This window comes from Herpailurus yagouaroundi, unplaced genomic scaffold, assembly GCF_014898765.1.
Source record: "Herpailurus yagouaroundi ecotype Mexico unplaced genomic scaffold, PumYag 191, whole genome shotgun sequence".
NCBI lineage: Eukaryota > Metazoa > Chordata > Mammalia > Carnivora > Felidae > Herpailurus > Herpailurus yagouaroundi.
The window spans coordinates 14149017-14174695 of record NW_024412422.1 but is presented as its reverse complement, the minus strand read 5'-3'; the positions used below and the strand labels follow the sequence as shown (position 1 = coordinate 14174695).

The window sequence follows — 25679 nt, the reverse complement described above, 5'->3', positions numbered from 1 at the left end:
GAACTCACGGACCGCGAGATCATGACCTGGCTGAAGTCGGACGCTTAACCGACTGCGCCACCCAGGCACCCCGGGGCGAGTAGATTTTAATTGCCATTTGAATGTATTAAATCTTTGACATAATCTTGTCCTTGCAGATTATAATAACATAGGAAAATTCTTAAACAGAATTCTCGGCATGGAGGTGCACCAGCAGAATGCGCTCTTTCAGTATTTTGCAGACACACTTACAGCCGTTGTTCAGAATGCCAAAAAAAATGGAAGATATGATATGGGAATTTTAGGTAAGTGGAGAAACTTGGAAAATGTCCTGTGTGTTCCTAATAAAATGTTCTTTTTTCACTTATATGTTGCTTTTTCTTTTTTAAGATCTTGGTTCTGGAGATGAAAAAGTGAGGAAAAGTGATGTTAAGAAGTTTTTGACTCCAGGGTATTCAACCTCTGGTCATGTAGAGTTATACACTGTAAGTTTGGAAAATGTGCACATTTAAATGTAATTTCCTTTTGTGACAGGCACTCACAGAAATGAGTGTAATTTAAGTTTTATTATTTCTTTTACAGATTAGTGTAGAGAGAGGAATGTCTTGGGAGGAAGCTACCAAGATTTGGGCTGAGCTGACAGGACCAGATGATGGCTTTTACTTGTCACTGCAAGTAAGACTTGTTTCCTTGCAGTGCTAATTGTGAAGATAGATAATGCATCACCATTGTCAGAATTCGAATTATCTATTTGCTTTGTGCCAGTTTTCCAGTTGTATTTGGCTTTTTCTGTTTTGATCATTTATCTCTGTAACTGGGTTTGTCCTTTTATAGACACCTTCATTTAATGGATTATGAAGGATATTAGGTACAAGTTTTGGATTATTATATATTACTTAATTGGACTGTTTTGCATGGGATAGTGACCTTCTTTTGCCAATATAAAGGACTACATAGTTTTGTAGTCTTATATTAAGCTTTGTATCTTAAACATTGATTCATTTTTAGCTATTAGTGTAAATAATTCTTTAATATTTGTCAGAGCTAAGGAGGAGGGAGGTGGGTATATGTATGTGTGTGTACGTCTAGACACACATCCCTACATCCACAAATGCATGCATGCGTGTCTATGTGAAATCACATAGGGCCTAATATCTTGAACTTTCCTCTTAAAGACTATGGAATTTTTATGTCCTCTCTTCTCTGGTATCTGTGTGTTCTTTTCTTCTGCAGTAATAATCTTTATTCTCCATCGCGCACAGGACGATAAAATAATAACGATACTATACCTAAGTATTCCTGAAAATAATTTGGAAAAAAAAGCATGAGAGGTTTTTTTGGGGGGGGGGGGGCGTCTCCTTCCCCTCATTCTCCCATTTTAAAACATAGCTGTGTTTTTCTGCATTGTTAGCATATGGCACTTACATAGTATGCTTTTCTTTTAATACTTAACCTTAGCTCTTAAATTTAATGCTCACCTCTCACTAGTCCTGAGGTTACTATCACTAATCATCTTGTTTGAAGCCTGTTCTGTAGTAGAATCCTCAAGAAGGGCTTGGGAGCATTACTCCCTGAGTTCTTAAATGGTTAAAGTTTGTGCCTTTGTATTTAAAAACCACTTTACCAGGGGCGCCTGGGTGGCTCAGTCAGTTGAGCATCTGACTTTGGCTCAAGTCATGATTTCACAGCTTATGAGTTCGAGCCCCATGTCAGGCTCTGTGCTGACAGCCTGGAGCCTGCTTTGGATTCTGTGTCTTCCTCTCTCTGTACACCACTCACACTCTGTCTCTCTTTCAAAAATAAAGATTAAAAAATTGCTTAAAAAAAGATTGTTTTTTCTCAGCTCGTTTTATATGTTTTTATTAAGGTATAGCATACATAACATAAATCTTATACAGTTCAGTGAATCTTCCCCTCCCCCCCCCTCGTTTTTAAAATGTTATTTATTTAGAGAACACAGCAGGGAAGGGGCATAGTGAGAGGAACAATCCCAAGCAGGATCTGCACTGTCAGCTCAGAGCCTGAGGTGGAGCTTGAACCCACAAATATGAGATCATGACCTAAGGCGAAATTAAGGGTCGGCTGCTTAGCCGACTGAGCCACCCAGGTGCCCAGAATTTTCCCCTTTTTAATTTGGTTGTTTTGTTTTCTTTTTTTTTCTTTTTTTTTTTTTTACTTTTTTTTTTTTTCAACGTTTATTTATTTTTGGGACAGAGAGAGACAGAGCATGAACAGGGGAGGGGCAGAGAGAGAGAGGGAGACACAGAATCGGAAACAGGCTCCAGGCTCTGAGCCATCAGCCCAGAGCCCGACGCGGGGCTCGAACTCACGGACCGCGAGATCGTGACCTGGCTGAAGTCGGACGCTTAACCGACTGCGCCACCCAGGCGCCCCTTGGTTGTTTTGTTTTCATCTACATACTCAAAGGATTCCCTTTAGAGTTTGATAATTTTGTGAACGTATATTGGTATTAGTTATTCTTAGTATTTTCAGGTATGTGATACGCTCTTTCAATATAGGAAGTTTCAAATCTTTTTTTTTTTCTTTTTCAAATCTTTTTATTTCAGAAAATTTTCTAAGTTATTTTTATTTGCAAAGACTTTAGTATGGTTTCCTTGAATTTCTCTTTTATCAAGATTTCTTATCTAAGTATTAGAGGGGTGCTTGGGTGGCTCAGTCCAACTTTGGCTCAGGTCATGATCTTGTGGTTCCTGAGTTCAAGCCCTGTATTGGGCTCTCTTATGGCTCAGAGCCTGGAGTCTGTTTGAGATTCTGTCTCCCTCTCTCTCTCTGCCCCTCCCACACTCTCACGCTGTCTCTCTCTCTCTCTCTCTCTCTGTCTCTCAAAAACAAACATTAAAAACTTGATTAGATTTTCACCTTTTATTTATTTTGTCGTGAGTTGTTTTTAATCTATTCCTTCATTTCTTTTTTTTTAAATAGCTTTATTGAGATAGGATTCATATACCATCCAATTCACTTCAGTGTATAGTTCAGTGTACATTGTTAACTTTTAAAGTTGTGGTAAAATATATAACGAAATCTACCGCTTTAACTCCTTTAAAGTGTATAATTCAGTGGCATTATGTTCAGTATTGTGCAACCATCACCACTCTCTATTTTCAAAACTTTTTTATCATCCCACAAAAACTATAACCGTTAAACACTCTCCATTCCCCCTTCTCTTAACCTCTAATAATCTCTAATCTCCCCTCTGTTTATGAATATGCATATGTATGTGCCTCGTATATGTAAGTGCAGGCATAGAATACTTCTCCTTTTGTGTCTGGCTTTCACCCGGCATAAAAGCCTTCGGGGTTCATTCATGTTGTAGCATGTGTCCGTGCTTCATTCCTTTTTGTGACTGAATAATGTTCCTTTGTATGTATGTGCCACATTTTAGTTTTGATTTGCAAAATTTGTGGAGAGGCCAACTGTAAATGAAGACCAGGTTGAAGATGTAACTGCATAAAAGAGGCCATATATGATGCTGTCATAAATAAGCTATGTAGAACAGGTATCCTTAAATAACTTCTACAATGGATCAGATACTAAATATTTCAGGTTTTGTAGGCCATAGATGGTTTCCACTGACTATTCTTTTTTGTTTTTGTTTTTCCCTTCCTTTCTTCCTTCCTTCTTTCCTATTAAACTGTTCTTGTTTTGTTTTGATTTTTTTTATGTTTATTTTTGAGACAGAGCACGAGCAGGGGAGGGACAGAGAGAGAGGGAGACACAGAATCTGAAGCAGGCTCCAGGCTTTGAGCTGTCAGCAGAGCCCGATGTGGGGCTCAAACTCACGAGCTGTGAGATCATGATCTGAGCTGAAGTCGGACACTTAACTGACTGAGCCATGCAGGCATCGCTTTCCTTAAAGTGTTCTTAAGCTTAGGAGCCTCAGGTCTGATTTGGTCACAGTCCTGATTTACTGGCCCTTGATCCAAGAGCAAAGCTCTCAAACTGAATCTGGCTCCTAGTTAATTTGTTTTTTGGAAATCTTACTGAGATATTTGTCGATTCACATGAGGTTATGAGAAATGATACAGAGAAATTGTACACCAGTTTTCACCAACAGTAACATTTGATAAAACTACAGCATCATAATATCAAAACCAGTATTACATCACAATTACTGATCGAATTCAACAGATTTTATTATTCTCCCTTAGATGGGATTTTTATTGATGCGGGCTAGGGTATTGGCTATTCTTTATTTGTTCCAAACTATGGCCAGAATGTACACGCTGGTCGGTTTTGAGGAAAGTGCTGATCCTCGTCTCCCTTTGAGTGGAAGGGCGTGGTAACACTGGTCCTTTGTTACTTCCTGCACGGTAGAGGGCCATTGGATGTGAGGAGATGCAGCCTTAGAAGGGGCAATCCTTCCAGGAAGGTGCAGGTGTTGTTTGTCTTTGACACTCTACAGAAACAAGCAGGTGTGCTTTACAGTGTTTAATGTGTGCTAACATTAGGAAAACCATGTCAAAATCACTTCTATTTCCACTGTAACGTGATGATTTATTTTGTAATTGTAATGAACTAATTTGACACTGTAAAGATAGATTACACTGTTAAATGCTTTAAACACTGTCCTCCAAGCATAATTATTATATGGAGTTTCACATCAACTGATAAAAGATCAGAAAATGTAATTTTTACCTTAGCTATTGTTTTATAGACTTTGTAAATGTATAAACAATGTTTCAAGATCATACAAATGATCTTTAATATCTATGAGAGATAAGTAAAATATTAAGTGTTTTTCTTTTATCAGTGTAAGAATTAATGTAAAGTTAGTAGCTCAGAGAACAGTTTGTTTTGTAGAGGGGCTGAGAAAGTATCTTTACTTTGAAACTTCTTTTTTTCCTTCAGTTTTGCTCCAGAGATTATTGCTTACAAATTGTTCACCATTCTTTAAAGGAGATGTTAATTTTCCGGTCTTAATTTTCCTTGAGTTTAATGGGCTTTTTCCTTCCTGTTAGTATTTCTGCCATAACTCCCAACTTTTAAAAAAAAATTAAAAATATGTGTAAGTTCCATCATTTGTCTGATACATCCACGTCTTCCCTTTTTACCTATGTATATTTATTATTTGCTCAACATTTTGGCTTTTTTATATCGTAGCTTTACTGTTTACAGATCATGTGATGTCTTAACTTCACCCTACAGCAACCGTAGGGATAGACAGCCCTGATGGATGGATTATAGATGGGTGCAGGGAACTGTGGGTGATCAAAATCATTATCTTAGAGGTTATGGTTCATTGTAACTTCAAGGAGAGTAACTTGTTTTTTTTTTTTACACATTTTATTATGAAAATTTCTAAACATAGAATAGAGTAAGGCGCCTAGGTGGGTCAGTCAGTTGAATGTCTGACTCTTGATTTCAGTTCAGATCATGATCTCATGATCTTGTGAGTTGGAGTCCTGCGTTGTGCTCTTGTGCTGACAACCTGGAGCCTGTTTGGGATTCTCCCTGCCCTGCCCCTTCTCTGTTCTTCCCTGCACACGGTCTCCCTTTCTCCCTCTCTCTCTCAAAATAAATGAAAGAAGAAATGGGAGGTGCATGGGTGGCCCAGTTGGTTAAGTGTCCAGTTTCGACTCAGATCATGATCTCACCCTTTATGAGTTTGAGCCCCGCATCAGGCTCTCTGCTGTCCCTCTCGCTCTACCCCTCCCCCATTCACACTTGCTCTCTCAAAAATAATAAACACTTAAAGAACAATAGAGTAGAGGTAAAAGGATTTTCCTCTGAAGACCCTTTCTACCCCCTCCCTAATCTCCTATCTCCTGGATCTCTGAGGCAAGAACATGGCCTAGAACAAGCGAAATTGTCTCCACTGGACATTTATGTTTTAAAACTTATTCTAAACAATCTCCTAAGGAGTGTCTTGGCCCTCAACCTATGTTTTGAGTGTCCCTAAGAATTCAGGTTCAGTCTTCATTCTGGTGAGACCTTGTAAAAACTCAGGTAGATGAGCAAAGGAAGATGCTGTCCTTTTCCACAGTTACAGGTTCATGTGCCTATTTGGTGTTACAGTCTTTCAAAGGATTGCATTTGCTAATGTGATGGCACAAAAAAGTGTATTTGAAGGTATGCAGTACAGATCTTTATACTTTCTCACTTTTTTTTAAATAGATAAGGAACAACAAGAAAACTGCCATCTTGGTTAAAGAAGTGAACCCAAAAAAGAAGCTTTTCTTAGTTTATAGACCAAATACTGGAAAACAGCTCAAATTAGAAATTTATGCTGATCTAAAAAAGAAATATAAGAAGGTATTTTTTCATTTGTATTATACTATCTATAAATACTTGTTTTATAATATATTGAAATTGTTTAGGAGTGCTTTATGTCTGTATATAAAATTATGTTGTGAATTTTCCCTATTTGATTACAGGGAAATTATTTTTAGGAACCATTTTGTCACATTTTGTTACATTAACATACCAGTCTTAATGTTATCAACCATTTAAGAAACTTGTAAGATGATTATTTGAAAGAGCTTGTGTTGTAGAAAAAGAAACTTCCAGCGTTAACTCAAAAAAATAGAACCGTTAAAAATATTTGTTTTACAACGATTTGTAGAAAAGTGGTGAATGACTACTTTTTTTCTAGCATTACTATTATTTATTCTTAGTATTACCTTGTATTACTATTCTTCCTAGCCAGTTTCAACAATTAACATTAAACTAGCTATTGGAAACATTTGTTACATAGGAAGAGCCTAATGGCAGGATTTTATGAAGGGCGCTCAAATGCAGCTAGTAATGGGCCAGATTTTCTGTATAGAGAGGATTGTAAATTGGCTTTAGAGAACATAGGAAGGCAACCAGCTTGTTTAAAACAATCCTGTTTCAATGGAATTTTTGTCTTATTTTCACAGGTAGTCTCAGATGATGCCCTGATCCACTGGTTAGATCAGTATAATTCATCTGCAGACACTTGTACTCATGCTTATTGGTTAGTATTTCATGTTTCTCACCGTATTTTCCAAAATGTAATCAAGACTTAATTGAAACACACGTTTGCTCTTTAGTTGTCTGTCTCTCGAAGTCCGTGAACAGATTATCTGATGTTAGGTGTCATTCTTCAGTTAGAATTGCTTGTATGTCTGTGGACCACACGCTGTTCAGGTGTCCCCTGTGTTCTTCACCAGTGCTTTGTTACTTCCGGCCAGCTGCAGTCTGGCAGTATGGACTTGTCTATCCTCCTTGTTAAAGCTGACTTTTTCTCCCTCTCCTCTCCTTCCTTCCCTTCATTTATTTGTTTGTTTATTTATTTCTCTCTTTAAAAAAAAAAAAAAAAAAAAGGTACTGGCATCCCAAATCACTTTTCATTTTTAAGGCTAGGAAACTTCTAGGAAATTAGAGTTGCTGACAGCACCAGAAGACTGTTGTTGAGCCCTGGAAGTGGTCCTACTGTGCCACTAGGCTGGCTGGAGGTGTGTTCTTTCAAGTCACTGTGTCATCCCCTAACTTACAGTGTCCACTTCAGCTGAGGCTGTAGGTGTGGAGGGCACGTAATACCCTGCACATTATGGTTCCCCTATTTCCTTACCCACTGTTTCCTCACCCATTAAGTAGACAATGGGGTATCTGGCCCATTTTATGAAAAGGAATACAGGACATGGATGAATTTTAGCTGGTTTATTTTTCTTTTAAGACATGTAGGAAGAGGGGCGCCTGGGTGGCGCAGTCGGTTAAGCGTCCGACTTCAGCCAGGTCACGATCTCGCGGTCTGGGAGTTCGAGCCCCGCGTCAGGCTCTGGGCTGATGGCTCAGAGCCTGGAGCCTGTTTCCGATTCTGTGTCTCCCTCTCTCTCTGCCCCTCCCCCGTTCATGCTCTGTCTCTCTCTGTCCCAAAAATAAATAAACGTTGAAAAAAAATTAAAAAAAAAAAAAGACATGTAGGAAGATAAATTTGATATGAGCAATGTTTTTTGTTTTCATTTTGAGAGCAAATTAGTGTTTTGGAAATTAGGAAAATCTTTCAAGATAAAATATTTTTAATTTTTTTTTTCAACGTTTTTTTTTTTATTATTTATTTTTGGGACAGAGAGAGACAGAGCATGAACAGGGGAGGGGCAGAGAGAGAGGGAGACACAGAATCGGAAACAGGCTCCAGGCTCTGAGCCATCAGCCCAGAGCCCGACACGGGGCTCGAACTCACGGACCGCGAGATCGTGACCTGGCTGAAGTCGGACGCTTAACCGACTGCGCCACCCAGGCGCCCCAAGATAAAATATTTTTAAAGTTAACTTACAGTAGTCCTCTCTAAAACATTTGCTTTGAGCATTAGCAAGACAAGTGCCCAATACTACTGTGTATCCTCTTGAATTACTATTAAAAATATAATTTTATTGAGGAATTATATAAATTTATAAGTTTAAAAATTTTATAAATTGTATAATTTTATGAACCATGTCTTCTTTTTCTTACAGTTTAAAAAAAATTTAATAGTTCCATTCTTTTGGTTTGCTGAGGCCTTTCTCAGTGACATGATTTATAATATATTGGTTGTTCAATACTTTAGAAGTAACTGGCAGAATTATTTTATAAGCTAGCGTCAGTATAGTAAACTAACAGATGTTAAAGTGACAGATGTTTACTGGAGGGGTTGTGGGTGGGGGGATGGGCTAAATGGGCAAGGGCCATTAAGGAAGACACTTGTTAGGATGAGCACTGGATGTTACACATAGGGGATGAATCACTGGAATCTGCTGAAATTATTATTGCGGTATATGCTCACTAACTTGGATGTAAATGAAAAAAATTTTTCAAAAGACAAATGTTTAAATGGATATCAAACCCAGTAAATAAACCCTTTTAACTGGGAGTCAGGCCCCAGAAATCTTATTTTCTAAAACAAATTTTAGAAACTTAACAAACCAGTAATGACACCTTACATTGGACAGGATAATCCAATATGTCAATAAGAGCGTAATCAAAGAAACTGTCAATAAAGAAAGGCAAATTGGACTAGGACATCTTCCATTTGAAACCTAGGTAGACTTTGCTAGCTGTTCACGTGCGTGTATGTGTATACGTATATGTTTTCCCCTATTTTTCCTAGGCGTGGCAACTGTAAAAAGGCAAGCTTGGGATTAGTTTGTGAAATAGGTCTTCGTTGCCGCACATACTACGTATTATGTGGCTCCGTACTGAGTGTCTGGACAAAGGTTGAGGGTGTTCTAGCATCTGTCAGTGGCACAAATGTGAAAATGCAGATTGTTCGACTGAGAACAGAGGATGGACAACGGATTGTAGGTGAGTCTAATTTTGGGGGGTTTGAGCTATCCGGAAAAATCAGATCCTATTCTTTTTTTATTTTGCTTCTAACGTTTTAGAATCAGTATCTCTCCCAGTAATGGGGGAGAGCTTGTTTTATATGCTCTTAAAAGGTTGAACGGAAGTTAAACCTTTGAATGGGCACTGTTGATTCTAGCTGAAGTTACAATGTCATTTATTTTAGGCCGCTCTCAGCTGTTCTTGCTCCCCTTCCTCACTGTCGCTGTCTGTGCAGGCTGTGGTATAAAGACCGAGCCCAGCCTCTTGCCCAGGATCCTCTGAAGTCTACCCGTTTCCAGTCACTGAGCCAAATTGAGACTGGAACTACAGTCACTGCACAGAGGAGGGACTGGAGTTTTAGCAGAGAGCACGGGCAGACCGGGCAGCTGTTCCCACCATCCTCTAAATGGCAGGCCTCGCAGGAATTCATCGTTACTGCACTTTGGCCTGTGGTTTCGTGTTTGTTGCATTTCCGACGACCTTCTTTTTATTGTGGGCTGCAGGTTGGCAGCCCATGGGCCAGAGTCAGTCCATGACCTTTTTTTATTTTTTTTTGACCCTCTTGATAGTTTTGGTTTTTGCGAGTCTGCATTTGAATTAGTTGGCCAACATTTAAAAATCAAAAGCCTGGGTTTTGTTTTCTCAAAAACCACATGCATGCATGCGCACACGCGTGCACACACACACAGTTTATGTGGAACATCTAGCCCCTGTTCCCACATAGGAGGAGTTAAAGTTCCTTTACCGAGGGCGTATACTTTCCACAGTTTGCTAACGCCTGTAGCGTGCCCACTTGGAAATTACCTGCTTCACTAAGCAGTTGAATTCACATCCACTATTCTGTAGCCTTGTTGGTCCATTAATACCTGCCCAAAGAAGGTCGTGTTCGCCTGCATTTGTGGAGCTGCAAAGACAGTAGATAGAGAGACACTATAGTCCATTTTCCAATCCTCCACCGAGAAGTCAGTGTTACTGTGGACTTTGCATATGCTTAGGTCTCTGCGAGTAATGCTGCTGAGGAATTGGGTTACTTCTGAGGGGGCAGTTTCAGTTCTCAAGTATTCGTTTAGTGTTTGGGTGGAGTCTTATTTGTTACACTTAATGTTATGCTTCATTTGGAATGTGCTGTGCAGCTGTAAAACACAGTATGATTTCTCTTGGATATAGCCTTGATAAGTTCTTGTTTCTAATTGCAGGTTTGATCATTCCTGCAAATTGTGTGTCTCCTCTTGTAAATCTCCTGTCAACTTCAGACCAGTCTCAACAGCTTGCGGTCCAACAGAAACAGCTCTGGCAGCAGCGTCACCCGCAGAGCATCGCCAACTTGAGCAACGCTTAAGAACAGACAGGTTTCAACATGGATGTATCTGAAATGCTGTTGAAGCATATCATTTGCATAAAAATCAGGGACAGTTTCCAAAGAATTATAATTTTTTTCAGTTGTGCTCTCTCTAGTTAATTTTTTTGGGAATAAGGACAAACCTGGAATAGATAGCAAAACTGAAAATCAGCAGTGCCGATGGTGGTACATATGTCTTTCCTTTGCTTTTCCCATGGTACTTCCCATATGCTTTTACTTTGGGTGAGCAGAGGGGTATGTATGCGTGCGTGTGTCTGTTTGTTTGTGAGTTTGTTAAAGGCTACAAACCACAATTGGTTTAAAAATGCTTGGAACTTCCCAAACTGGCTTTACTTTTATGTTACACAGTGCTCAGGGTTAACGCAGTACATCCATGCAATTGCTGTGGGACTTATCCCCAGATGCATGTGTTTTGAGTCTATAAATATAGAAAATATATATTGGTTTCTTTTTCCAACTTATTAAACAATAGGTTTATTAAAGCATGAAATGAAAGGTTGCATATCATGCATTCGGGTTCTTTTTTAGTTTTTGTTCTGACAGTGCATGTCTTTGAAAGCATGCGTAAACAAGATGAAAACAAGTCAAGTAACGGAGAGAAACATTTGTAGATGTACAGCATTGGTTATTGCATTTTTATAGTGTTTATACCTGGGTATTGCTTCTCACCCGGCGGATTCCCCTCACCCTCTTCTCCCTGCCCCAGGTTTCTTGTCAAGGTAATGAGTATATACATTTTTTTGGTGGTAAAACTCTGAAAGTTAATTTTAATGTATTAATAGTATTCCTAATGTGTGCTGCAAAAATGGCTACAAGCCTGCTTTTCTTAAAACTACATTTTCCTTAACTTAAAGATCGTTTTAGAAAGAAGTACAAATCGGCTTCCATCTTGCAAACAATCTTTTTTTACTCCATTATCTTAATTTGTCACTCATAAAAAAGGAAACCGTACTTGAGCTGTAAACTAGACAATGAGGAAACACTTGAGGCTTCTGCTGTATGTTTATTTCTTGTTGTTATTGTTGTTACCCAGTAACTTGAATATCGTTTAATGTGTTGTAAGACATTGTAGAGTTTATCTCAAGCTGTTAAAAATGGTAATGTACAAATGTGAATAGACACTTATCTATAATATGGGTAAGTTTTGTTTCGCCTATAATAGATGTTTATGAAACAAGTGAGGGGACAATTGGGTTTTTTTGTTTCCTTTTGTTTTCCTTTCCCTTTGTTTTGCCTGCACAGGTTGCACTATTGAAAAATTGAGATTGTATAAACCTGGTCAAAAGCTGCAAGATACCACAGTCTTGTAGATGTCAAATAAAAAGTTGTTCTACTAACCAGAAGTGGACTCTTGCTTAGGCCCTCACCACCTTCAGAGGCAGAGTCTGTGACGGGGATTCTGCAGAACTGGCGTGTTACGCGGCACTCCAGGCAGCCTTTTTGGGCTTAAAACCTACCCCTCAAAACTGAGATGGTGTCGAGAAAGGGGTGTAGCGATAGTCGTTTTGAATGTTTCTCAAGTTGAATTGTTCTCCTTTGTCACTTTTGAAACTTCTTGCAGAATCAGGCAAGATGTCTGTTCGGTGATGGCTAGGGCTTTCATCTTCCTGTGTTTCTTTAAGGCCGAGTTTGCTTACGTCAAGTTTACCGTACGTTTCCTTTGGATTTATTTATTCTTGATACGTGAAAGAACACATCGAGAATCATTTCTGTTCTTTGGCATGTGTTGCCAAGTGGATGCAACTTTTATCCTCAGTCTAGGCTTTCTATCTCAGGCAGTGATCCATGTGAATATCAACCAGTGTTCTTTGTCAGGGCCGCTGGACCCAGCTGGCAGCCAAGGGCAGACCGTCCCACCTGCAGCAGAACTTCCCAGTTAGTTCCTCTGTTTTAATCCGGTAGCCCGCTCGGCATCCATCCGTGCACTAACGTGAAGTAGAGTTGGGGACGGGGACCGAACCCTGACAAGCCTGCTCCCTCCGGGGAGACGAATGTGGTCAGTTGACCCCCACGATTCCTGATGTGGTGTTGGCTCTTTGAATAGCTGTCTTGATACAAAAGGGCATAGGCGTGTTCTGTTCTTGGAGGAGCAGCATTGTTTCACTTTTAAAAATAAGGTCCAGAAATAAGGCCTCTGAAAAGTCTGAAAGGAGACCTCAGAAAGGCAACTGGTGTAAGGGGGGTGGGCGCTGAGGTGCCACACGCCTGTGCTCCTCCCATCAGGACACCATGAGTCCGCTGCTCACCCCCTCTCTGGAGGTTGAATGTACGACCTTCACACTGTGCCCTCATCCTCATCTAAGCCAGCACGTTCAGGTTGGCCAGCATTCAGGGTCCCCCTCTGTTAAAAACCCAAGTCTTAACAACAGCTGACTTCTATAAAACGGCTCCGTGTGTTTCAGGATCTGAATGCCACGTCTGACCCCAGGGCCTTGCTGAACCTGATGCGAGTCCATTTGGCCCCTGCAATGCCTTTCCTCCCTCCCTTTTTAGCAATATGGCTCTGAGCACAAAGATTTGATTGTAAATCATGTTAGCGTTTTCAGAGTTTACAGTGTCGATTGTGCTGAAAACCACTCACTTCCTGAGTCCAGAGCCGCTCAGATGGTATCTTGGGGGGAATTAGTGTTCCCCTAATCTAGCAACCTCCACACCACAAGGTCTTTATCTGCAGTTTAGTGAGATTACCCAGATAGGGATCAATGATGTGTAAAGTCCTACAAGTATTAACAAAGTATGTCTTTAAACACAACTTGATCAAAAAGTAAATATCCTAAGCAATTTTCCCTTTTTGCTGCTATGTTGCAGATACAGTCTTCAATACCTTTTCTTTACATCTGTATATAAGTTAGCAAGAACTTGCATCCAAAGCAATGTAGTAGTGTGTGTTTGTGTACATATATTTGTTCCAGTCCAGTTAATTAGCACTTGAGACTTTTTTTTGAGCTGCAACAATAACCCTTTTCATTTTAGTGTGCTTTATCTGTGAAGATAAAAGTTCTAGAGTACCAAGTTCCAGGGGAATATAACATTTTAGAGGCGCGATTTTGTGCCTGTAGTCTCTGGGGCATTCTTCTGCTAGCCTCCGTGTGATGCTATTAGAACTTCTAACAGGCATGACCAGCACAGCACTTAACAGTTGTGTAACGGGAACCCTTGCCCCCTACCCCTTCTACTTCCCAGTTAGCATGAGGGCAAAAAGCGGCAGATTACAAATGATCGGTGCATCGCAATTCACGAAAGAGAGACGAAAAGTATTTTCCCTTTCAGTCCTGTTCTTGGTAAGATGTTAAGAGGAAGGTCCCTGTCTAAATACTCTTATTTTAAAAACGTTACCTGGGTGATATTTGATAGCTTCTAAGAATGGTGCTACGTAAGAGTCGCCGTTAGGCCGGGATCCAGTTAGCCAGATGTCTGGTTAGTTCAGGCATCCCAGTGGCAAAGGCAACCGCTGTGACGATGGGCATTTGTTGATTCCCCCTCCTGTGTCCGGGGTCTCCCTGGCTAACCACAAAACCCACGCACAGGGCCGTGCACACTTTGCTGCTGGAATGAGGCAAGCAGTCCCCGTTGTGGCGATAGCCGCGAGCAGAACCCATTTGTGAAAATTCCTCATGGGATGCCAATTATCCGATACAAATGCGGTGTCTTTTAAGGGGCATGTAAGTGAAGGAAACTCAACTAAATAGATACCTGCAACTCAAGCTAGCTAGTAATTTCTTTCTGAGTACTTGAGGTGAAATCCCAAAACCCACCTTCTGATTTTATGCTGTACTTATATATATGTACATAAATGTGTATATATAGAAATGCTGAGTTCTTTTGAATTCTGAATGTAAATATTTCTTGTAAATTGGGACCCTACCCACTCTTTCTTTCTCTTTCCCCCCTCCCTTCGATCCTATTTATTCTTTTCTTGACTTCCCATACGGGGCATCTTATAATTTTTTATATATATATATATATATAAAAGTATGAAAAACTTCTTAGCTGAATTTGTTCATATATTTTAGGATTCAGTTTTGCATCTTGGCTATAGAATTCCTATGTCTGTTTTGTGTTAATATTTTTCAACATGCCTGATTGTGTTTTGCATTTTTATTACAAATTTTTACTGTGTGCAATGCATTGTATTGGGGGGAATGTACTTGAGTGCAATTTCTGATACTGTCATTATATGACTAGTTATGCTTGTTTATGTTGCTCTTTGGAAGCTGTAGTGAGCCTGATGTTTTCACATAAAAAACATTTCTTCCCAAGACTTCTTTAAGCTCCTCTAACTTCTTCAGTGCATTTGGGATCAAACGTAGCTCTTCGGTAACCTGACTTGCTCCTACCCTTTCCATTCTTCAGGCCCGTACCAAATCCTTCATCTGTGTGGCTTTCCAGCTGAGAAGAAAATCTTGCAGATCTGAACCTTGGTTTGTGGCCCGCTGCCGCAGGGTTTCTGTGTTTTTGTTTTTGTTTCTTGAATTAAACAAGTCAGGCCTCTACCATTAACCTGGAAAAAATAATCAGGCAGTTATTTTGCAGGCAGCACAGGTAATCTGCCTCTGCTCTCACCTGTTAAGGATATTAAGAGCAGACGGGGAGACCGGCCCGGTACACGTGGGTCTCTGTTTGGACAGGTAACGCTGAAGAATGTTCTGTCAGGAACCGTTGTCCTCCCAGAGAGGGCAACACAGCTGCTGTGGGGGCTTCACGCGAGCCTTCGGCCCATAGGTTGATTCTGCGCTGAGGGTAAAGCAGACAGTGAACTGTGGCCGGACTGGCCAGCAGGATCCCCTGAGCTGCTCGCACCACCAGTGGACTGCTACTGGGGCATTGACCTTGACTGGATCGGCCACAGATCCAGTGCCGAGCCAGATTAAGGCCCTCTTGACAGTTAGCGTTGCCAATAGGGAAGACCCTGGGCTGGCTCGTGAAAGTGGTGGGAATCATCAGACGGGAGGCAACCATTGGGTTTTTATGTAAAGGTTTTGCACCTTTAAGGAAATGTTCCCCTGTAACTTTGAGGAAGGATTGCCGTGGGCATTTCTTGGGCCTTTTCCCTCACATACATGTTCCACTCACCACTACTGAACTTGGTACACTTGCCGAAAACTGAGAAGTTGTTTGCATTTAGATAGGTAAGTCTCGGGAACCTAGCGTGTCCTGAGTCAGGCCCTGTCAGAGATGAGCTCCAGTGGGAATCCCGGCCCAAACCCGCCCCGTCCTCCCCCTTCCTCTGGCGCCCGAGGAGTGGTTGAGCTTGTGCGCAGCAGTGCCGAGGGGCGACCCTCGGCGCCAGCCCCGTTCTCTTTGCTACTGGCAGTTCGGGCCGCCTCCGGGCCCGAGGGTCAGTCCACAGGCCCCTCAGTGAGGACACCCCATCCGTCCTTCCGCCTCCCCTCCCCACCTCCGCCCCAAGGGCCTCTCTTGCTATGACAGTATTTGTGGCACTGAAGAGGATAGAAGCTTGAGCCTCCTTTCTGACTTCCCCTTTAGGGGGCAGAGAGCTTTTTTTCTACGTAGCACATCTGCAGTCTCACCGCCATTAGAAAAAACTCATCCTGTTCACGGTTTATACTGAATTTGCAAACTACTGATAATTATTTTTCAATAACCACTTGTATCTACCATCAACCATGAGAGGTGGGAAGAGGTACGCCGCTGTATCTCTGCAATAAAACTTTTGCCAGGTTCTACCTCCGCTGAGCAAAGGATACTTTTATACGTAGGCATAGATCTTCCTCCTTTACCGATCTGACTTGGTGCATCTTGAGACAACGTCTGATGGAATCCAAAGACAATTTGAAAACAGAGGTGGATGTAAACTCTTGGTTGTTTTTATTTGGTTCTCTTTTTTTAAATCTCCCTTTTTATATTGCTACTCTGTCTTGAATGTCTGTCAGTGTACGAAGGGTACGCACTGTTCTGATGATACTGCACTGCTCCGTTCAGCCTTCCGTGATGAAAACAGTACCGAGTGTCCAGAAATGACTGTTCCAACCATTTTGATGTGTAACTTTAAACATTGGGTCTCATGCAATAAAAATGTGTCGGCTGCATTTAGCGAGGTTTACCCTCGCAAGTAAAAAACGATCAACCATGAAGCATAACCAATTCTGTATTTAGTTTTTTGTTGTTGTGGTTTTTGTTTTGTTTTCTTTTTTTGTAAGATTCTTAAATAAATTAAACTGGCTAATACACTTTTTCCCACTCTGTGTGTTCTTTATCTGGGTGCCGAGCACCTCTTAAGTTTGTTTATTTTGAGAGGGAGAGAGTGGGGGTGGGGCAGAGACTCCCAAGTGGAGCCTGCTTGGGAGTCAGCCCCAAGCAGGTCAGCCCAGAGCCTGGCGTGGGGCTCGATCCATGAACCGTGAGATCATGACCTGAGCCAAAATCAAGAGTCGATCACTTAACCGACACCCACCCAGGCGCCCCAGAAGCCGGCACTCTTTGGGGCGAGAAGCGTGCACACCGCCGCACCCGCGGACAGTGCGGTAGGGCCTGGGCTGGGGTCCTCCGGCCTCCCGCGGCTCCTGAGGCCTCCCCTCTTGAGTGTCTTTCCTGAGCGATGCCACAGAACAGAACGGTGGCCGCCAGCATCGGAGGACGTGGAGGCAGGCACGAGGCTCTTGTTTAAAATCATTCATTCCTGGCGTTGAGCCACCCAGTCCACGATCCGAGCTCTGCTTCTGAAAAAACTGAAAATGTTTGATGTAGAAAACTATCCGGGAATACGGAGTGCCTAGTGTATGCCGGTGGCTTTGGGGTGTTCTCTGTCTTCATTTCCCTGGTCTTCAGTCCCTCCCTCGTTCTCAGGTGAAGTTACTTGGCTCGTGAGCTGTGAAAGGTGTTCAGTTTCCAATTTGGGGGGGTTGGTGCCTGTATTTAGTAAGAGTTTAAGAAGAAGCCTGTCTGGCATCAGGTCACATGCTGTCCCCACGGGTGATTCCTCGCGGGTACTTCCTCTACTGTCGAGACAGCAGACGAGCGAGCACGGGAGATTCCTGCGGTCAGCAGGAATGCTCACGTGTGCCCGAGCAGGGGAGGCCCGGGAGGTGAGTGACCGGAGAAGCTGGGACGGGTGGAGGCCGGTGCGCCGCAGTATTGTGCTCCCGCTGAGCTCTGGAGCTCTTGAGAAGGATCGGCCAGGAGGCCCAGTCTTGCGCTGGCCTTGGGAAGCCAGAGAACAGGGAATGGACAGATGAGAGGACACCATGGAAAGATGAGCCACCTTCCCTGGGAGGCTGGAGTCCCTCCCTCCCTCTTTACAGATGAGACCAGCGCAGATCTGGGAGCCGGCGCGGGGTGGGCTCCCGTCCAGCCTAGGTGGCCTGGGCCAGGAGCCAGCACTGTTGTCCTGGAGAAAGGCAGCGGGAGGCAGGGTGGGAACGCGTGGATGGACTTTTTTTTTTTTTTTTAATGTTTGGAATACAGCTTATTTGTGAGTCTTTGTGGGGTTTGAAATGCTTAAGAGAACCATCTCAATTTGTAGCTTGAAATCCTTGAGGGAATTGAATCAAGTTTGTAAATGGTGTTAATGTTTAGGGGGATTTAATCTGTCAAATATGTGAGATAATTGAGTATTAATGGAATGAGTGAAAGGGAGTGTTCTACATTTTAACTAAAATTTTATTAAAATACGTGTAAGTTGAGGGGGCACCTGGCCGGCTCAGTCAGTAGAGCATGCGACTCTTGATCTCAGGGTTGTAGGTCTGAGCCCCACATTGGGCATAGAGATTACTTAAAAAATAAAAATCTTTTGGGGCGCCTGGGTAGCGCAGTCGGTTGAGCGTCCGACTTCAGCCAGGTCACGATCTCGCGGTCCGTGAGTTCGAGCCCCGCGTCAGGCTCTGGGCTGATGGCTCGGAGCCTGGAGGCTGTTTCCGATTCTGTGTCTCCCTCTCTCTCTGCCCCTCCCCCGTTCATGCTCTGTCTCTCTCTGTCCCAAAAAAAAATAAATAAAAACGTTGAAAAAAACATTAAAAAAAAATCTTTTAAAAATAGAAGATAAAATATTTGTAAGCTGAGCTTAAAGACTGAAACGGGACTTTAAAAAAAATTTTTTACATGTATTTATTTATTTATTTGAGAAACACAGAGTGTGAGTGAGGGAGGGGCAGAGACTAGAGGGAGACAAAACCCAAAGCGTGCTCCAGGCTCTGAGCTGCTGGCACAGAGTCCCGCTCGGGGCTCGAACTCAGGAACCATGAGATCATGACCTGAGCCGAAGTCAAGCGCTTAACTGACTGAGCCACCCAGGCGCCCCTTAAAGGTATAACCTTAGTATTAACCTGAGTAAGACATTAAGAGACCTGACCTTCATTGGACGCCTCCACCATCCCCGAGTTTTTAGTTCCAGTTTGCTTGGACTTTGTTCCCCGTCGGTGTTTTCAAGTCTGCTTTCAGCCTCACCGTGGGACCCTGGGCCTTCACGCTATTGACATTTGGGCCGGGCCATTCTTCGTGAGGTGCTGTCCCGTTTGTTGTCGTGGGAAGTGCAGCAGCATCCCTGGTCCTAACGCATGAGATGCCAGTGGTACGCGCTGCTGTCCTCCCGGTTGCGACAGCCCCAGGTGTCTCCAGACGTGGCCAAATGTCCTCTGAGGGGCAGGATCTCCCCTTGGTCAAGAACTACTGCCCGAGGGGCACGCGGGGGGCTCATTCGGTTAAGCATCCGACTCTTGACTTAGGCTCAGGTCGTGATCTCACGGTTTTATGAGTTCAAGCCCGGAGTTGAGCTCTACGCTGATGGCATGGACGCTACTTGGGGTTCTCTCTCTCTGCCCCACCCCCTTCTCAAGATAAATAAAACAAACTTTAACAATAAAAGAACTATTCTAGGCAAATTAGTCATAAAGAGGCAAAAAGTTGGTGTCTACGATGGGTGTGTGTGTGTGTGTGTGTGTGTGCACGAGTTTGTGTTCTACAGAGGACAAGGCCCAAGAACAAGGGCCTTGAGATACGGAAAATACAAATGTTAACTGGCTGGGGGGTTGGAGCATGTACAGTACCATTTCCATAAGTATGAATATTTAACAGCTAGTCATTTGAGAGCATGATGTAAAGAAGCCATCTGTGGAGGCCTTTATGGAGAGAAAAGAGGCTAAAAGAAATGTGCAAAATGCTTATTTTTAGAGTCCGATTCTCGGCACGTTGGCTTCGTCTCCTGAAAGCTACCCACGCCGGGCATCAAGTGCACTATTGGGTTAGGAGAGGCAAGTGCCTTGCGGTTGGTTCCAAATCACCAAACCCTACTCATTTAAGAATTACCACAGAGTATCAGGCAAGGGTAGGAGGACTACGTGGCTGCTACATCAGTCTGGGAGACTTAACGTTTCGGGTTAGTCGCTCGCTTAAATAATACCACGGGACCGAAGCCGATCGGCAGACGAGAACACACAGCGAAACCTGCTTCCACTCCTACCACTCGCCCCCGCAGCCCCTCGGGGGCTGTTCCACCCCTCAAGGTAGCCCGTCTCGCCCGTTTCTTCAGTATCCCTTCCTGGGGGAACTCTGGAGGGGACCTCTTTTAGCAACACAAACACCAAAATGCTCACCTTTGGTTCCAGGCGAGATAAGCTTTCAACAAAGATTGATGTGCGAGCCCTTAATTACTAGAGAAATCCAAACTAGAATAAATTAGGATGGTAGGAAATGTAACAGCGTGAACCCATAGTAGGAAGTTGAGTGTTTCGTGAAGGCGCCCGCTGGTTAGAACAGGAAGACTCCAAAACATCCCCCATTTTCATCTCGAGCCTAAGATCAAGATAAAGTACGCATTTCTCTCAGTTCCCGCGTTAATCCTGGGTTTTTGTTTAACTTTGTGTTCCCACAGTTTATTTTTTGAGTGTGTTTCTTGTTCAGAGGTATCGATCTGAAACTAAGTTCATTCTGCCCTCGAAGGTTTACGTGCCCTGTTTTTTGGTGTTCTACCCACAGGGAATCAAGCTTGAGAAACAAATTTTGTAGTCTAAAACAGGGATTGGCAAACTACAGTCCACGGGTCAAAACCAGTGCATCACCTGTTTTCGAATGACCCTGCAAGCTCGGAATAGTTTTTACATTCTTAAATGGTTGAAAACAATAAAAAGATTGTTTTATAACACGTGAAAGTCACATGCCATCCAAATTTCAGTGTTGTAAATAAAGTTTTATTGGCACGCAGTCATGCCTTTCCTTCTATGTATTGTGTAAGGCTGCTTCAGTGCTACAATGGGAGAGGCTGTATGGCCAAACTATATGGCAAAGCCTAAAAGTTGGTTATCTGACCCCTTGCAGGAGAAGCTTGCTGGCTCCTGGCCTACAAACGGGAGTAATGGCAGAAACCGAACCGAAAATTAATACATTTGGGAATGGATCTCTGATCAAAACCTAACTTGATATAAAATCAAGTCTAGTTTTACTGTCCTGAGGGCATAACGCCACATTGGAGTCACTGATTGTGATAAGCTAACCATGATACTGCAACCCACAACTTCTCTGGCGGTCAAACTGCCTACCTAACTAGTTTCTTAGGTCACTGGTCTCCAAATTTTTTGGTCATATATTCAAAAAGGTTTTTTTCCGGGGCACCTGGGTGGCTCAGTCGGTTGAGCGTCTGACTTCGGCGCAGGTCATGATCTCGCAGTTCATGAGTTCAAGCCCCACGTCGGGCTCTGGGCTGACGGCTCGGAGCCTGGAGACTGCTTCGGATTCCGTGTCTCCTTCTCTCTGCCCTTTACCTGCTCATGCTCTGTCTCTCTCTGTCTCTCAAAGATGAATAAACGTTAAAAAAATTTTTTTAAGTGTTTTTTTCTGAGAATACCTTTACTACTGTTGATTAGGTTATTTGTAAGTTCTGTGTATGCTGCTGTGCTAATAGGTACACAGTAAAGCCCACTTAAATAGAATTTCTATATTCCCCCAGTCCTATGACTCCCCCTTCTTACCAAGTGTGGCCCACTTTGAGCAGATTGCTCCAGAATGTTGTCCAGTGATGGAAATGGCTCCAACGTGATGATGCAAAGGCCTTTCTGGGCTGATGCTTTAGAGATCATTAGAGAAAATGGTCTGTGCTGTGCATTGTCTCCCTGCTTTCTTAAGATGTTGGAGTTCCCAGAATTCTTAGAGCTCTGTCCCATCAAATCCCCAAACTTACAGTTGAAACTAAAGCCCAGGGATGTTAAATAAGCTGAGGGCTAAGGAGAAGTATATGGATCCAGAGCATTATTTTAATAATGTTGTTCTGATTTACGTCAAGCTCTTTCACCAGGCTTCCGGTCTCCTTCATCTGCTCTGCTCCTGGCAAGCCAATCTGCGAAATGCCCATTAAACTAATGAGGAACCATTCTAGATCATTCTAAAACCACTCATTAAAAGGTTCTTTGAGTGTCATCACAGACACGTTTTGAATGGAGCCACTAGGTCTGTTTTCTTCTCCTTTGAGGGGTTTTAACTCAGAAGGAACAGAAGAAAGGAGGGGAAATCCAAGTCGTTTTTGAAGCCTGTTGTAGTGGGTTGAATGGTTGCCTCCTAAAAGATGTGTCCACCTGGAATGTGACCTTGGGGGGGGGGAACAGATATCTCTGCAGGTGTAATTAAGGATCTCAAGATGAGGGGCGCCTGGGTGGCTTAGTCGGTTGAGTGGCCAGCTCTCGATTTCGGCCCAGGTCATCACGGTTTGTGGGTTTGAGCACCACATCAGGCTCTGGGTGCTGAAGCGCAGAGCCTGCTTGGGATTCTCTCTCTCTCTCTCTCTCTCTCTCTCTCAAAATAAACATTTAAAAAGTAATAAAAAAAGGATCTCGGGGCGCCTGGGTGGCGCAGTCGGTTAAGCGTCCGACTTCAGCCAGGTCACGATCTCGCGGTCTGTGAGTTCGAGCCCCGCGTCGGGCTCTGGGCTGATGGCCCAGAGCCTGGAGCCTGTTTCTGATTCTGTGTCTCCCTCTCTCTCTGCCCCTCCCCCGCTCATGCTCTCTCTCTGTCCCAAAAATAAATAAACGTTGAAAAAAAAATTAAAAAAAAAAAAGCCATCTCAATATTAAAAAAAAAAATGTTTAAAAAAAAAAAAAAAGGATCTCGACATGAGATCATCCTAGATTCGGGTGGTCCCTAAATCCAATGACAAGTGTTCATAAGAGGGGAGAAGACAAGGAGAGAGGAAGGCCGTGTGAAGACTGGCTTGGGATGATGTGGCCACAAGCCAAGGGACACCTGGAGCCACCAGCCGCTAGGAGAGCAGAGGATTCTTCCCTGGAGTCTTGGAGGGAACACCTTGACCTCAGGCTTCTGAACCCCAGAAGCGTGAGAGAACACACTTCCTTTGTTTTAAGCCAAGTTCCGGGTAATTTGTTATGGCAGCGCAAGGAGACAAAGGCATCGGTTACGGGAAGTGAGCTGTGAGCAGGAAAAGAGAGGGGAACCGCAGACCTTCCTCCAGAGGAGAACTGATCTCCTTCCTAGGACCGTATGGAGGCCATTTATGAAATGTTGTATGTGCCTGACTGGAACACGCAAGGATGCAATTCTTTTCTTTCAGGAAGCTCAAGACTCGAGGAGGCGGCCCAGATTAAACACAAGAGCAGACACCAGTAGAGGGCAGCCAGCCAGGGGAGACTTTTCAGAGGTGGGAGAGTTGAGCCGGGCTTTGATAGACGAGCAGAAGTTTGCGCGCTGAAACATAGGGGCAAGTTTCATGAAGGCTTAGGTGTGAGGATGAACAAGAACCAGACTCATCACCCAGTCTGGCCTGAAGAAGAATAAGAAACAGTGGGAGGTGAGGGGTGAGGTAATGACTCCCATGTGGTGGGGGGAAGGGGGAGAGCTAAGTGTGGCTGCTGTGCCCAGAACAGGAAGTCTCATGACAGCATGGGGCTTGTCTTCCTTTGGTGCCCCCTAGAATAGCGTCTGGCACTTAGGAGACTCTCAAATATTTGTTGAATAGAGGGAAAAGAAATCCCACATGATCTTCTCAAGAGACGCAGAAAAACGGCCTTGACAAAATCCAACTCTCATGATAAAAACACTCCACAGACTAGTGATAGAAGAGAAATTCCTCCACCTGATAAAGGGCATCTATGAAAAGCCCACAGTGAACATCATACTTAGTGGTGAAACACTGAAATCTTTCCCCCTAAATCGGAAACAAGACAAGGATGTCTGTTCTCATCACCTATGCCCAAATTGTTCTTGAGATCCTAGTTAAGGCAATTAGGCAAGAAAGGGAAAAATGAAAGACATCCCACTTGGAAAGGAAGAAGTAAAACTCTTTACAGATGACATGATCTTATATACAGAAAATCCTAGAGAAACCATATAGACACAAGTCAGTTCAAAGAGTAAGAGCCAGGGGCGCCTGGGTGGCGCAGTCGGTTAAGCGTCCGACTTCAGCCAGGTCACGATCTCGCGGTCCGTGAGTTCGAGCCCCGCGTCGGGCTCTGGGCTGATGGCTCAGAGCCTGGAGCCTGTTTCCGATTCTGTGTCTCCCTCTCTATCTGCCCCTCCCCCGTTCATGCTCTGCCTCTCTCTGTCCCAAAAATAAAAAAAAAATAAAAAATAAAAAAAAACGTTGAAAAAAAAAAACAAAGAGTAAGAGCCAAAGAGTAAGTTCAGGGAAGTTGCAGGATACACGACAACACACAAAAATCAGTTGTATTTGTATACACTAGCAGTGAACAATCCAAAATCAAGAAGACAATTCCATTTTCAACAGCATCAAAAACAGTGAAATACTCAGGAATAATTTTAACCAAAGAATTACAAGACTTGAACACTGTGAACTATAAAACATTGCTGAAATCAAAGGGAAAAAAACCTAAGCGTAAAGACTTCCTGCGTTCGTGGGCTGGAAGACATATGTTGCGATTAAGATGGCAATATGTCCTGGGGCGCCTGGGGGACTCAGTCGGGTCAGCGTCTGACTCTTGATTTTGGCTCAGGTCACATCTCAAGGTTCGTGGGTCGGGCTCCATCCTGACTGCATGGAACCTGCTTGGGATCCTCTCTCTCTGTCCCTCTTCTGCTTGTGCTCACGCTCTCTCAAAATAAACAAACACTAAAAAAGAGGTAGCAATACTCCCGACTTTCATACACAGATTTAATACGAACCCTATCGGAATTCCAGTTGTTATTGATTGATTGATTGCAAAAATGGACAAGCCGATTCTAAAACTTGTATGGAATTACAAGGAACCCAGAATAGTCAAAACAAGCTTGAAAAAGAAAAAGTTGGAGTGCTCACCCTTCCTAAATTCAAAGCTGACTTCACCCTACCCAAGGCCGGGTGATCGAAGCAGTGCCATTTTGGTTTAAGGATAGAAATATAGGTGGATGTGGTGTCTGGGTGGCTCAATCAGTTGGGTTTCTGACTTCAGTTCAGGTCATGATCTCATGGTCCATGAGTTCGAGCCCCGTGTCGGACTCTGTGCTGACAGCTCAGAGCCTGGAGCCTGCTTCTGATTCTGTGTCTGCCTCTCTCTCTGCCCCTCCCTTGCTCACACTGTCTCTCTCTCAAAAATAAACAGAAATTTGGGGCGCCTGGGTGGCGCAGTCGGTTAAGCGTCCGACTTCAGCCAGGTCACGATCTCGCGGCCCGTGAGTTCGAGCCCCGCGTCGGGCTCTGGGCTGATGGCTCGGAGCCTGGAGCCTGTTTCCGATTCTGTGTCTCCCTCTCTCTCTGCCCCTCCCCCGTTCATGCTCTGTCTCTCTCTGTCCCAAAAATAAATAAAAAACATTGAAAAAAAATTAAAAAAAAAAACATAAATTAAAAAAAATTTTTTTGATTAAAAAAAAAATATATATATATATATATATAGGTCAATGGAACAGAACTGAGAGTCCAGAAATAAACCCTCACATTTATCATCTATTGATTTTCAACAAGGCTGTCAAGACCATTCAATGGGGAAAAATAGTCTTTTCAATAAATGGTACTGGACCAACTAGATACACATACAAAGAATGAACTTGGACCCCCCTCACACCATACACACAAAAATAATTTAAAGATGGGTTAAACACCTAAACGTAAGAACAAAACCTATAAAACTCATTGAAGGAAGTGTAGGTGAAAATCTCCGTGACCTTG

General features: G+C 43.1%; 1 protein-coding gene across 5 annotated transcripts in view; it reads left to right on the top strand.

The window, feature by feature from the left end:
* SBNO1 (strawberry notch homolog 1) overlaps positions 1 to 16813 on the top strand; it is a 59474-nt gene extending 42661 nt beyond the window's left edge. For all 5 annotated transcript variants that reach the window (XM_040444019.1, XM_040444021.1, XM_040444020.1 and 2 more), the window contains 7 exons: positions 138 to 284; positions 370 to 464; positions 562 to 654; positions 6115 to 6252; positions 6861 to 6937; positions 9050 to 9243; positions 10461 to 16813. In XM_040444019.1, coding sequence (XP_040299953.1) covers positions 138 to 284; positions 370 to 464; positions 562 to 654; positions 6115 to 6252; positions 6861 to 6937; positions 9050 to 9243; positions 10461 to 10603 — 887 coding nt within the window. In that variant the 3' untranslated portion in view covers positions 10604 to 16813. The remainder of the gene's footprint in view (positions 1 to 137; positions 285 to 369; positions 465 to 561; positions 655 to 6114; positions 6253 to 6860; positions 6938 to 9049; positions 9244 to 10460) is intronic.
* Positions 16814 to 25679: the final 8866 nt, after the last annotated feature.